General features: G+C 46.1%; 1 protein-coding gene across 1 annotated transcript in view; it reads right to left on the bottom strand.

The window, feature by feature from the left end:
* Nucleotides 1-391: 391 nt before the first annotated feature.
* The window catches only part of USP31 (ubiquitin specific peptidase 31), a gene marked incomplete at its 5' end in the record, with an annotated part of 87,445 nt that continues 73,077 nt past the window's right edge, over nt 392-14,759 (bottom strand). The window contains 4 exons of the mRNA XM_004705726.2: nt 392-2,591; nt 5,163-5,315; nt 8,328-8,486; nt 13,105-13,330. Of these exons, the coding sequence (XP_004705783.2) occupies nt 1,033-2,591; nt 5,163-5,315; nt 8,328-8,486; nt 13,105-13,330 (2,097 nt within the window). The remainder of the gene's footprint in view (nt 2,592-5,162; nt 5,316-8,327; nt 8,487-13,104; nt 13,331-14,759) is intronic.

Here is a 14,759-nt window from a genome sequence, read left to right as displayed (position 1 = left end):
CCGCCGTACGTCACAAGGACACGTGAGTATGCGAACACAGGGGCAGCACAGAGCTTTCAGTGGGTAACAGACAAAACAGGACCACCAGAGAAGGGAAATGGTACAGATCCACGCATCCAGCAGAGAACCCATTCTTCCCCGGAAGCGATGAGGGGTAACTGCTCCACCACAGTGGAGAACCCTCATGGCCCAAGCTCCCAAATGGAGAGGGGAAAACTGAAAGACTCATGCCTGGCTTTCTGGCTACCCACCCCCCGCCCCCCCACTCCTGGAGCATATCCTCAGAGTCAGGCAGCGCACGGGGCACATCTGCCGAAGGAAGGGGGTGGGCGATTCCAGGCCTGCCTCTCAACACTTCATGTGTGGCAGTAGGAGAAATGACACAGTCACAAACCCGTCACCCTCTTTAATCCATCCACTGCTACACATCTACCCTAGGCGAACTGAGGAAATACCTGAGAAACATTAGTGTTAAAATATTGCCCTTTACAAAGACTGGGAAATGGGGTGAAAGTGCAGAAAGCAACAGTTTTCCCTCGGTTTGTTCGGCTGGGAGGCAGCGTCTCAGTTTTTAGAGCTCCAGGTGCTACACGAGGATCCGCATGAGGGCGGATCCTGCTCAGATGAGATCCAGGTCAAACAGTCGCTCCGCTGCGGAGTACATTTAATGAGAGCTTAACTGGTTCACAGGCTTCAAACCCCTAGTGTCCAACAAAGGCCGTTAGAATTCTCCAGAAAGAAATATGTACCATTGCTAAAGGGACTGTCCAGGGTAGCGTCTATAATTATTCCAGTTAGCTTGGTATCAATGTTTTGCCTATGGCTGTTATTTGGTTCAATGGTAGAATAAGGCGCCACTTCACACAATATACAACTGAATTCTCCTCACATACGTGGGCGCACACACCCCCACACATCCACATCAGGCACATCGCCTAGAAGATACAAAAGCGTAGAGGGCTTCGGTGGGAGGGGGAAGGGTTTTTAAATAAACAAACATCCTGACAGATGAAACACTTGGCTTGCAGAAATTCACTGCGGTTGGTGAGAAGGCCGTGCACAGGCTTGCATGCCAGAAGAGAACTTTTTTGAGGATTTTTCAGCAGACTGCTTGCCACCGGGAGATGAGGGAACTCCACAGTCTAGCTGGGAAGACTTGGATTTGCGAGTGGACAGCAGGGAATGCTTGGCAGAAGCAGGGTCCTTGCCAACTCGCTGCTCTTTTCCCACCGAATTTGAGCTGGGCAGCTGGGAGCCTGGAGGCTGGGCGCCCTTCTCTGACTTATCATCCCCTGAACTCTGGCAGGCTGACTTGACCGAACTTCCGCCTGCCTTCCTGGAGAGAAGCGCTGTCTTGCCAAGATCAGTTGACCGCCGGGTTTCCTTCTGCCTCAAGGCTGATTTGAAGAAGGACAGCCCCTTGTCCTCGGACTTGCTGTCCCTCTTCAGACCAGACTTCATGCTCAGGCTGGGAGACCGCAGGCTGGCCATGGAGGAGCTCCTGACATGCTTGCTGTCTCCTCTGCCCTCCCCGACTCTGGTCTGACCCACCCAAGGGGAGACGGGTTTGGAGGTGGAGGTGACGCTGGCCCTGTCAGAACCGAGGCTTTGTCTAGAGCCTTCTCGGCTTAGGCTTCGGTCTGAAGTCCTGCTCTTCCCAGGAGGGAAAGGGCCCCTGGTGGCAGGGCCTGTGGGTTTTTTGGCAGACGAGGACGTGAGGGACGAGGTGGACTTCTGCTTCTGTGGTGAAGGAGATGGTCCAGCGTCCTTGGGCTTGGGGGACGACTCCTTTTTGGGATGGACAGGGGCAGGGGCTGCATGACGTCCACTGGCCCTGGAAGAAGAATCTGCCTTGCTCCTGGAGCGGGAGGGCTTTACAGAAACTTTTACGGGAACAGGAGAAGAAGGAGATGTACTTGAAAGAGATGACTCCTGGCTTGCCAAGACCGTTCTCCCCTTCCGCAAGCTTTTATCTGGCTCAGAAGGGCCTTTGGAGCTGGGAGATCTCTTGGCCGTGCTCTCTGGCTTCTTTGAGAGTGAGCCGGGGTGGCTTGGCAGCTTTACTTCTTTGACTGGAGAGCTGTCGACAGAATCGCTCTGATCCACATACGCAATCTGGTTGTTGTTATCGAAAGGATCGGAGACTGAAGGCAAACGGTCCCCTTGTGCTGCCTTTTTGCTCTGTGCATCGGCAAGACTGGAGTTCAATTTGCAGGCCTCGGGGACTTCTTTGAACACCCCTTCCATGACAGCCAGAGGGGCCCGGCCCACAGCTCTGTGCTCACGTCGAGTGTGACTATCATTCGCTTCCTGGTAAGTGCTAGAAAGGTTTCTCAAACTGCCAAAGCAGGAGATGGAGACCTTGTCATCCACTGCCTCGCCAATCTTCTCCAGGGTGGAGGCGGAGGTGTGAATCGGGGAGTCCCCTGAGAATCGGGAAGGAGAATTGGAGCGCATCTGCAGCTTCGCAGACAGGGACCAAGATGGCCTCATGCAATTTTCGTTGACAGCCAAGGGGCTGGTGACAGAGGATCTGGATGACAAGCTTTGACGTTGGACACTTCTCACAAATGGTCGAGTTGAAAATCCCCCTGAGTAAAAGCACAGAGAATACCATTACTCTAAACCAACAGAAAAGTGCTACGGAAGCTCAGGGGACTAACGACGGGAGGAGACCCGGGTGTGGAATGGAGCAGGACCTTCAGAATCAGCATATCTGGGGTCTAGTCATGGCTCCGTCATGGACTAGCCATGAGACGGTGAATTTTGCTGAGCCTTGGTTCTGCACTGATAAGATAACAGACAATACTGTGACCATTCCCTTCACATTCTTGGTCCATATCAAGGTTCAGCAAACTCTACCTATACAAACTCAGACGGTAAATACTTTAGGCTTTGAGGCATGGTCTTCCATTGCAGTGTGAAAGCAGCCACAGATGACATGTAAACAAATGAGCCAATAAAACTTTATTTACAAAGGAAACAGCAGGCCAGATTTGGCCCATGGGTTGTAGTTGGTCGACTGCGAGGATTAAATGTTAAATGTCCTGTGTCCAGCAGAACACCTGACACTCCACAAATGCTCAATCAATGTGAGCTTGGATGCAGCCTTTTCACACAGGATGGCGTGGGGGTCATATAAGTGAAGCGCCTTGCCTAGGACAACACAGATACTGAGAGGCAGAGTTAGACCAGAACCCACAACCCCATGACCATCCCTCTGTACTACATGCAAGTTGGCCTGTCGTTGTCGACAATAAAAGTAGGTCAGTGGAAAGAACTAGAGACTTGGATACAACACACTGAGTTGTAAATAACCCTCCCCCTCAAATATTCTGAATTATATTCTAATACTGTTAACTGCAGCAACTATCAAACTATCTAAGATCCTAAAAGGCAGGACGTGATGATGGTTACAAGGGTATTGATTTCACGAACTACACTGCTTAAAGATAGATTGGGAGAACGCTAGCCAAGCTTACTGTTAAAATGACAGTGATTCAAAATGTAAAGGCTGCCTTGAGGATAAGCCCTACCCAAACAAGTAAAGAGTCACTAGTTTTCCATGGAACATCAAGAGCTAGAAAGGAGCTCGGCAATTATAGTCCAATATTCTTACTTTATAAACAAAGCAGCAGCCAGCCAGAAGCAGATCTCCTAGTCTGGCATTCTTCCTCCAGCCCCCTACAATTTTTCTTCCATTTCATTTTCTCAGAATTATCCATCATCACTAGAAGCAGATTAGAGCGATCGGAATGCTGGCTGCAGAATGAGACTTGGAGGAAGATGAGTCACTGTCCTCATTACGGATGCTGAGCTCACTCTCTCCCCCTGCCAGTTCTCAGTGCTTTGACTGCCTGGTCCTTCCCACACCACCTGCCAGGCCCTTAGGAACCCAGGCCTGCCTGGCCCGTGGATGTCATCAGAGTGGCATGTGAAGGTAAGGGCCCCAAAGTGCAATTTCCATCAGCTTTCCCAAGTTTTACATTGTGCCTACCGCCAGAATTCCGAAAAGCTGCCTCCAGGCAGAAGCAAAAGTGCTTGTCCTCAACGCTCCAATTCTATAAGGAACAACGGGTCACCTGCTCTGAGGGATTCAGTGTGATGCAGGAGAGAGGCCTCGGGTGAGGAGAGGCAATCCCCAGGATGGCAGTGACCTCTCACAAGGTGGCCCTAAGCAAATCATTACCTCACTCAAGCTCCTCAGAGCTAGAGCTATTCTGTACACCTTAGAAAGCAATATGAAAAAAATATATACAGATAAAAATTTTAAATTCTAGCTTACACACTGAAGATTAAAAGTACTGAAAAATACAGTGGAAGAGGAAATTCTAAGTAACCGAGGAAAAGCAAACAACCGTCTTGATGAGTCAAAAAGTATTGCTACCACAGCTCCGGTTCCCACATGCTTGGGTTTATTCCAAATATACCATGTTTAAACACAGCTCTGTGGTCAGTGGATGGCTGCAGAAAAGTTCTCTCAGTGATACACTTGTCTTAGTCTCCTTAGGGGGCCTTCAAAAATAGGACACCACTGGAAGAAAATGTTATTTTGAGATCAGGGCTGATAACAAATTTTGAACAAAAGTCAGGTGGCTCTCTTCCCAAATCACTGAAGTTTTGCAACAAATTTAAACGGGAACCACACAAAACAACAGTACTGAGATGGATTACGCATGTAAGGACAGTCAGAAGCCGTGGGTTATGGCACTGGTGTTTGGAGGACTTCAAAGGGGCAGTTTCGATAGTGGACACAGGATGACCACAGGGCTATGGGCAAGGCCAGGAAAGATGCACCCAAGACTTTTTTGGTAGCACAAAGCACCTGCTCATTCTTCCAGGGTACCAAGAAGTTTGCTGGGGAACTTTACCTCATCTCCGCCCCGATCTTGCCCCTTCACACTTCTTGCTTCCTTTTAACAGGAAGCTGTGCCAAGAAACAATAGCTTCATATTTTGACAAAGGCTAGTATGATGTAATAATACTTCTTGACTTACACCCATATAAAATGTCACTTAATGCCACAGCTAGGCAGCCCTTTCTATGTGATCTCCGCAGACTTCTCCCCCCCGCCTTCCTGAGAAATTAACTCCTAAATGTTGTGGAGAGACCTGGTGCTGCGTCCATGAGCTGTCATTTCAGCACTCTGTCACCGAACCCACCGTCATCTTCACTCCTTTCCCCGGTCATCTCCACAGACTCGGAGAGCGAGGCCAGCGAGGTGCGTCTGGAGGAGGCTGCAGAGGTGACGCTGGCTTGCTTGCTCCCTGGGAGCCGGCTCACCCAGTGTTCACACAGCGAAGAGCTGGTGGAGCCTGCAGGACAGGAAGCCGACACTGAAGTGGAGACAGTCCCGTGGCCACACATACTGCACACAAGTCCCACGTGGGCTGCTGCCTGAGGATTCTCACCACAGGGTCAGCATTAACTGCCCCCCACCCCCAGGCCTGCGCAACTTTCACCAGGTAGAGAAACAACGGAAGGCACATCTCCATACACATGCTCGTGTGTATGGAGATGTGCAAGAACAGGGATGCACACTTAAGATGCAAAGTCTAATTCTTAAAAGCTCGGTGTCCCCCCAATAAAATGCTACTGAACAAAAAAAGCTGGATGCACAATAGACTGTAGTTATTCATTCACTCATTCTACAAATATTAAGCACTCGCAGCCAGGCACTGTTCTAAACACTTGCGGTTATAGCTCTGACGCAGCAAAAAAAAGACCGTGAGAGCATGCTCTCTTCTTTCTTGCCCGTTTTGTAAAAATGTTTAACCATTTTCAGTGTTCACACACACACCCCATCCCCCGTGTCAACCTGCCCTGTCTGTCCTGTCGGCTCTGACATAGAATAGGGCAACAGAAACCGCTCTTCAGGGCGAGTAGCTGAAGCAGCACGACTGTGTCAAGAAGACCTCAGCACGGGCGTGATTTCCAGGGTCTCTCAGACTCCGGAAAGGACCGTTGCTGTGAGCTGCTGTTGACTGGTTTGGACTCGTAGAAACCGTATGTGCAGCAGAAGAAAACACTGCTCGGTCCTAGGCTCTGCTCACAACTGAACTGTTGTCATGGCTGAGCCCACCGTTGCAGCCGCTGTGCTACCCCACTAGTCGAGGGGTTTTCTCTTTTTGGCGGACCATCTACTTTACCAAGTGTGATGTCCTTTTGCAGGGACTGGTCCCTCCTGATGAGATCTCCAAACGTCTATGCGAAGAAGCCTCCTGAGCCTCGCTTCTAAGGACCATTCTGGCTGTACTTCTTCAGAGACACATTTGTTTGTTACCTGCGTTACCAACACCACAATTCAAACGCTTCGCTTCTCTCCCAGTCCTCCTTGGTCAATGTCCAACTTTCGCATGTGTGGGACGTGAATAACCCCCCACCGTTTGAGTCAGGGCACCTTTGGTCTCAAAGTGACATCTTCACTCTTTAACACTTTAAAAAGGTCTTTTGCAGCAGATATGCCCAAGGCAATAAATACATCGTTTGATTTCTTGATTGTTGTTTCTGTGAATATTAACTGTGGACCCAATTAAAATTAAGTTCTGGACAACCTCAATCTTTTCTCCATTTATCATGATGTCGTCTCATGAACCAGTTGCAGGGATTTTCAATTTCTCTACTTGAGTTGTAATCCACACTGAAGGACGCAATCGTATCTTCCCCGGTAAGTTCAAGTCGTCCTCCATTCAGCAGACAAGGCTGTCACCTGCGCGTCTCACTCAACAAGCCTTCTATCAGCCCCGATGCCTTTCTTCAGTGTACTTTTTCAGATCACTTGCTCAGCATACAGACTGAAGCAGTCCAGTGAAAGAATACAACCCTGCCTACAAACCTTTCCTGAGTTTACAGCACTCAGTGTACCCTGGTTCTAGTCCAACAACTCTCTCTTGATCTAGGTATAGGTTTCACAGGAGCAAAAAGAAGAATTCTGGAGTGCCGATTCTTTGCATGTGACCTGTAGTTTGTTATGGCCCACACCGTTCAATGCTTTTGCATAGCCAATAAAACACAAGTTAACCTTGTTTTGGTATTTTCTGTTTTCAGTTGAGATCCATCCGACATCAGCAATGATATCCCTCATTCCATGTCCCCTTTTGATGACTTGCATTCCTGGCAGCTCCTTATTGATATAATGCTACAACCATTTTTATATGATCATCAGCAACATTTTATTTGCATGTGATATTAACGACATTGTGCAGTAATTTCTATATTCTGTTGGGTCACTTATCTTTGAAATGGGCACAAATATGGATCTTTCTGGGTTTTAGTGGTTAATCTCTCAGAAGTGGATAGCCTATTATTCTTCCTAATCTGTCTTAGTCTGGAAGCTCTGCTGAAACCTACCCACCAGGAGTGATCTTGCTGGAATTTGAAATATTGGTGATATCGCTTCCAGCATCGCACCAACATGCAAACACACCACCACAGTATGCTAAGTGGACAAATACATAGAAAGATGGGTGAGGACACTGGAATTCCCACTTTCTGTTAATCAGCTACTTCAAACGTCCCTTCCCAAACTTCAAAGGGACTAATGTTCTCTAACCTGAGCACACAAAACCCTGTTCCAGTCTCCGGTCACATAAACTCAAAGTCTGCACTAAAACGCCTTCATCCTTGGGTTGCATTATTTGTGGCTGCATCTGTATCACGGGTGAGGGCATTAGTTCCTGCAGCTATGACACACAATGAGCTTGACCCCAGTGGCTAAATCAAGCCGTTACATAGAATTATAGCTTTCAATCCTTCCCTTACGAGAATAGGCCAAATCTTCTGACCGGGAAATGGAAAACAAAACAAAATCTCTTTCTAATGGAGCTTTCTTTACCTTTTACAAAGCGTTTTAGCACACATTTACCTAATTTGGTGCATTCAACTACACCATGAGGTAGGTATTACTACTACACCCAGAGGATTAATAATGTGGTTCAGAAAGGCTCAGATGGCAAGTGCCCCAAGACAACCCAATCCAAGCACGGCAAAGCCAGGTTGAAGTTCTCTGTCTAACCCCCTCATTTTCTTTCCATTCGGAAGGTGTGCCCTACGCAGTCTATTCCAGAAGTAAACACAGAGCACTGGCTTGGGGCCGGCGCTCCATGCCCATCCCACATCATGCTAGCACCCAGCTGCTCTCACATGCGCACCCTCATTTCCTTGACTCTGATTACTTGGGTTTCCAGAGTAAATGCAAATATGAGATTTCCTCTGATCAAACTGACAAGAGTTGCAAGACCTTCTGGAGAGGCTCTCTGGTTCAATAATTACAATCATCCACTCTGGGAGGAAAAAATTGCCCAAGAACGAGGGTTGGTTGGCCTTACCCGCCACAGAACTATTGGCTGACCAGGAGGGTATAGCTGTCCGCCGCTGGTAGAAGAGGATATAGGCCGTCTGTGTGCAGACTTCATCTTCGGACAGCTGCTGCACGTCACTGTCATCGAAGCAGTACCAGAGGCCGTCCACAGAGTTCTTGCAGTATGCTGCCAGAGAGAGCGGGGGTCAGTACCAGGTGCACACCCACTCCACACTGACAGACACGATCACACTGGTTCAAATGATTAAGGGTGCATGTACTAACCGAGAAGCAGGTTGTTTTGTTTGTGTGAAATCTTTATTTCATTTCGCATTCAAGCAAAATGTTTGGGGAAATTCCAAATTCTTCCAAATAGACATTCTATTCAGCTGAGGAAAAACATTTACTTACATATAAATGGGTCTCAGAGTTAATTTTGCTCCAGGGGACTTTTGGCAACAAATGCTGTCTTAATTTGGTAGGGGTGGGAGGTGCTACTGGCTTCTAGTAGATAGAGCCAAAGGATGCTGGTGAAGTACACAAGACAGCCCCACTCCCCCCCTCCCCCCCAGCAAAGAATTACTGAGCCAAAATGTCAAGTGCCAGGGCGGAGAAACCTAAACATTTCAGGGTTTATTAGAAATGGGAACCCATGAGAATAGCAATGAGAGTAGTAGAGCTAGACAAATATTAGCTTATTGGCTGCTCCTGTTCTGTATACCATCGTTTCTATTCCCGCAGCTGCTTTAGGCCCATGGGATTTGCTCCATCACCACTCCCGTTTTACAGAGGCTTCAAAAGGCGTAGAAGCTTGCCCACGGCCAGGCAGCTGGAAAGGGCAGAAATGCGGGACAGCTCCTTTGAGGCTTTTGTCGCCTGTGCCTGCATTTAACCCTGCCTGCCTCAGGGGGTGCACAACCATGTCCCCCAAATGTATGCCTTGTAAATCCACCCTGTACCTCTGAGTGCAGTTCTATAGGAACAGGTTTTCTGCACTACGTTGATAAGGTTCTAACAGTGTAAAATGCATCTTCACTCAATCACTTTTGAGATCAAGGAATGATATCGAGGGCAAGTAAGCCAGGGGATGATTGGACAGAAACAAAGCCAAATGGGCAAAGACTGATGCCATGTAGAGACAGCCAAGAACCCAACGAGTGAAAACTAAAAAGAGACCTTCCCTAAGAGCCACCAGCGGGAGAACGGCTTTCCCTCTCAGGGCCGGTGCCCTGAATTCAGATCTCCAACCACCTCAACTGTGAGAAAATAAAGTTCTGTTCATTAAAGCCACCTGTTCTTGTTGTAACTGTTACAGCAGCACTAAGAAACTAAGATAGCACAAACGTCTCTTACAAAACAACAAGGAAGAGATTAAAAAAAAGAAAGAAGCCAAGACAAGGATGCTCTCATCTAAGTTCCCTGGCAGGCTGGGAAAACATGAGCTCATGAATGGACTTTGCTCTCAATTCAAATGTTAAGCCTGAGACAGAAATAAGGAGTGTTCAAGGACCAGCAAGAACAGACAAAAACGTAAGTGCTCACGATGTCATGCCACCCTATAAGGCTATATGAGGAGTGTTATGACTTGATCCCAAAAGGTGTAATATCACACTCTCTAAATATACACTCACTGGGGTGAGAACAAACGAGTGTTAGAATATTCAGCTGATTCCTGAGATAGACTCAGTATGGCCCCTGGGCAAGGGTAAGACTGGACAGAAATGAGGACACACGGGGCAAGACTGATGCCACATGGAGATGACCCACGAACAGAAACTAAGAGACCTTCCCACAGAGCCAAAGCCTTTCCCTAAGGCTGTGCCCTGAATTCAGATTCCTAACCTCAGAAGGGATGAGTAAGTAAAGTTCTGCTCATAAAGCCACCCACTTGTGGCGTATCTGTTTTTCCCTCCAGTTTCATATTGCTGACTTGTAATTTTATAGCATTGTGATCTGAAAAGATGTCTTGCTATACACACACATATGTATATGTGCATATTATGTGCTATGTATTGTCTTAATTTATTGAGGCTTGTTCGTGGGCAAAACATATGGTTTATTCTGGAGAATGTTCCAGGTGAATTGGAAAAGATTGCCTATTGTGCTGTTGTTGTGAAGTGTTCTGTATAAGCTTATGAGGTCAATTTGATTGGTTTGTGTAATTTAATTATTTTGTCTTTGTTGAGTTTCTAGTAGTTCTGTCGCTTATCAAAAGTGTTGTACTACAGCCTGGTGGTTGCTGGTCCAAATTGGAAGGAGGGAATGGCATCAGAACGTAAACTGTGAACACCCAATTTGCAGAAGGCCACGGATGGCAGTGGAAGCCCAGAATCCAAATGCAAGGTCCCTACGTGGATTAAGCCTCTGGTGAATTTCCCTCTGACCATAGACAAGGACTGAGAATAACCTTGCTAACAAAGTATTATAAACCCACTTATGCAGATGCAATTAGGTTAAAATGTAATACCTGATCATTTGATCTTCTTTTGAGCCCATTTTAAGTTTGTTCTAGTTTTCAATATTTCTTGTTTTTTCCTCTGATTTAATATTGTTGGTCTTTTCTTTCTTTTTTAACATATTTACTGTTAATATACCCAAGTGTTTACAGGAGCAGAAAGCCCAGTCTTTCTCCCACGCAGCTGCTGGTGGTTGGTTCCAAACTGCCGACTGTGCATCTCTCAGTCCAACGTGTAACCAATACACCACCAGGGCTCCGTATGAAACCCAGGATAAGCAAACACATAGAGATATAACTGGTGAAAAGGCTTATTGGGGATGGGTGAAGGGGGCAGTGGTGGAGAAGGTGGGAGAGAAATGGGGAGCAAATAATGAATACAAGAAGGAAGAAAATGTTCTAGAACTGATTGTAGTGATGCTCACACAATTCTTCTTCATGTGACTGAACTATGGAAGTGTATGATATATGAATTAAATCTCAATAAAACTTTTTAAGAAAATATTACGACCTTGGAAACCCTTTGGGGCAGTTTTATTCTAGCCTATAAGGTCGCTGTGCATCAGAAACAACTCAGTGATATCAAGTTTGGTTTCATAAGTCATATCAATGCTTATCTTTTATAAGGAGACGTGGTGGTGCAGTGGTTACAGTGTTCAGCTGCTACCAAAAGGTTGGTGGTTGGATCCCACGCGCTGCCATGCCGGAGAAAGATGTGATGACCTGTTTCCATCAATATCTAGCCTTGGAAACCCTGGGGGCAACTGATCAACACCGATGGGTTTTTATCTTTTAGGAGTTTAGAGGAACTTCTGAACATAGATTATCTTCTTTTCTACTAGAAAGTGCTTTGTAGGGTAAGTAGAGCCATTCCATTCTGATTTACCTCAAGCTGAGATTATTCCTCTCACACACCACTGTTACTTACAATACATAAATATTTAAAGAATTTAAATTAAAAGAGTTCAGCAATAAAAGATTATTTTGCATCCAAGCACCTTCCCCTACCCTCTTCTTTCTTGAGGGAGAAACCTCCAAAAACCAAACCCACTGCCTTTGAGTTGATTCTAACTCAGAATGACCCCATCTATGGTTTCTGAGGCTGTGAATCTTTATAGGAGCCGACGATATATTTCTCCCGTGGTGTGGCCAGTGGGTCTGCAACAGTGACCTTGCAGTGAGCAGTTCAACACTCACCAAGAGCACCACCAGGCTCCTTTGAGGGAGAAGAGGCATGAGCAAAGAGCAGACTGACGAGTAAGCAAGGGCTGGGGACAGCCAGCAGACTCCTTTGCCTACTTAATAGGAGGCAGCTTTACTGGATAACTGTTCTGAAATGAGCCTCTCCTCCACCCTCCGCCTACACTACGACCACTCTCTCCTCTAGCCTCTGCGAACCCACTGTTTGCAACTTCCATCACAGAACCATTATTATACATTACTGCATTTCTCTCAGCTTACTTAGAACTGCGTCCCCACTACTAGCTTGTACTTCAGAAAGTAGGAGAAAGAACTTACTCATCTCTGTAGCAACCCAGTGCAAGCTATATGAAAACAATCCAGCCATTGACGGCTTCCGATGTCTAGTGAACTTATATATGGATTCTAAGAATGTAATCTTTACAGGTGCAGACAGTCTCCTCTCTCTCCCACAGAGTGGCTGGTGGATTTGAACTGCTGACCGGACAGTTCTAGCCTGCTTTACAGGAGGTGTTCAGTAAGTGTTCACAGAGGAGAACATACAAGTACAATCACAACAGTGTACAATAACAGCAAACCCTTGCGGAAAACAGGGAAAGGAAATGCCGTACGTCAAAATGTTACCAGTGGTTGCTGTGTGTTAGGTCAGCCATGGTTGCCGGCATTCTTTCCATTCTCTCTAGTCGCAAAATTTCATGGCTGCTTTTATAGAGTGAAAAGTATATTTAACCTTAAAATAAAACGAAAAACCTTTCCCAAGTCACCTTAAAGACACTGTGCAATGGCTTACCACCACTCCAGCAAAGAGGAAGAGCGTAGAACCTCAAACAAACAGAGCAAATCCTTACACTGGAAGTGCAAGCTGGCAAACAAAAATCCACCCTGGGTTCACCACACCATGCAATCTCCTGTACACACCATTCCCCATCCCTGTCACCGAACTAGATAACTTGGATGCTCAACTCAGGACAAGGCTCAGAAGTGTTGAATGATTCGTTCTGAGAGCCAGATGATGAAAAGAGGCCTTCACAGTTGGCATACTGCCTGCCGGAAGACAAAGGCAGGTCTTCTAAAGGAAAGGAGCCCTGTCATAAGCAAAGTGTGTCTGAATGAACCGTCAGAAGGGACGCCAGCCTCTTGCATTGCAGACCTGTGTAGTGCCCCCCTTGCATGGTGCCATGATGATTGCACACAGCATACAGGTCATAGATGTAGTCCTCGGGGTCCCGCCCGAGTCCATAGGGCCGCCTCCACGGGGACCAATGCGATGGCAAACTCCAGCTGCTCTGACTTCTCTTAACCACGTGAGGGGTCATGTCCAGGCCAGTCAAGGGAAATCTGACCATGTTCTGAAGTTTCATACGCCTGTCTCCTTCCTGTTATAAGAAGAAAAACAAGTTTGGATGATATTTTAATGCAAACAGATACCAGATCAGTTTAGTATGTACCCTATCTGTTGAAGAGGTTTGATTTACCTATCTGATGTTTCCCAAAGTATATGCAAAACAGGGGAACAAACTAATAACTTTAATCATCCAGAGTAAAAGAACAGAACTGGTTTAATACCACTATGAGTAGAACCAATGATGAACTATATATAGGGGTTTTTAACATCCACACACACACACATATATACGTATATATGGGTTAACTATATATAAAGGTTAGCCCCTTATAAATAGTTCACCACTGGTTCTATTCATTAAGAATCTGAGTCTTCATTTCCTTATTGTCTGTATTTTTTGTTTTGATTGCTTGTGCTGGAGTTTATCTCAGACGTGTTTTGTCATTGGGAGTGACCCTTTTGAAGTTGTGGTATGTTTTCTTGTTTTTTAGTATATGAACCCTAGGATTGATAAGCTCATAGGGACATCAAGTAGAGTAAGGGTTGCTGGGGGGTACAGTAGTGGTGATTGTGGGGGAGGGGGTAAAAGGGAGCTGATGTCAAGAGGTTGGAGAAAGAAAAGAAAGTTTTGGAACTGATTGTGATAGCAACAGTACAATACCACTTGATGTAATTGAACGATGAAATTTTATTAACTCCCAATAAAATGGTCTTGAAAAAAGAAGTGGGCAAAAGATATGAACTACAGTTCACCAAAAATGACAGTCAATGAATAATGAAAAAATGTTCACCACCATTAACTATCAGGAAGATGGAAAAAAAAAAAAAAGCACTAATTCTATTAGTTTTTCTTTACTTAGAAAAGCGACAAATTCTACTGGTTCATCCTGTCACAGAGGCATGAGACTAAAGAGAGTAATAGCCTATATATCTGGAGCAAGGTACCGTACCTGGCGCAGAACAGCTATTTAGTAAGTGGTGCCTTTTTCTTTTCTACCTCGTCCAGTAAGACATTAAAAGTTAACAGTGACTAAGCTCAATATAATATATTCGGTTAGTTGATGATCTTAGATAAACTCTACCATTGACCGTACAAGGAAATCCTTTGGTAAGGAAAAAAAAAATCCTTGAATAGGTATTGAGTGAATGTTTCCCCTGCCTGTAAGAGGTTAAAAAAAAAAGGAATCATACATGGATAATGCCACCCCAACAAGCTGTGGATCTATTAGGAAGAGACTTTCATACCCATCCTATCATTAGAATGGCTCCCAGAGAGTCAAAAGGTCAGGCTCCAGTGTCTGGAGCTGGTTCTGTAGTTAACAGAGAGTCACCGAAGCTCCATGGAATAGGCAGTGCCGTCAGAGCTGTGGGTGAAGTGTGGAGGCAGTGTGTAAACACATCAGAAAGAGAAGAGTCCTGGCGGTGAGAACCCAACTTAAAAACGACTGCAAGTGCCATCA

This window comes from Echinops telfairi, unplaced genomic scaffold (genome assembly GCF_000313985.2).
Source record: "Echinops telfairi isolate 266 unplaced genomic scaffold, ASM31398v2 ScPeMD7_5;HRSCAF=22, whole genome shotgun sequence".
NCBI lineage: Eukaryota > Metazoa > Chordata > Mammalia > Afrosoricida > Tenrecidae > Echinops > Echinops telfairi.
Note: the sequence above shows the minus strand (reverse complement) of the source record. Positions and strands in the feature narration are given on the sequence as shown.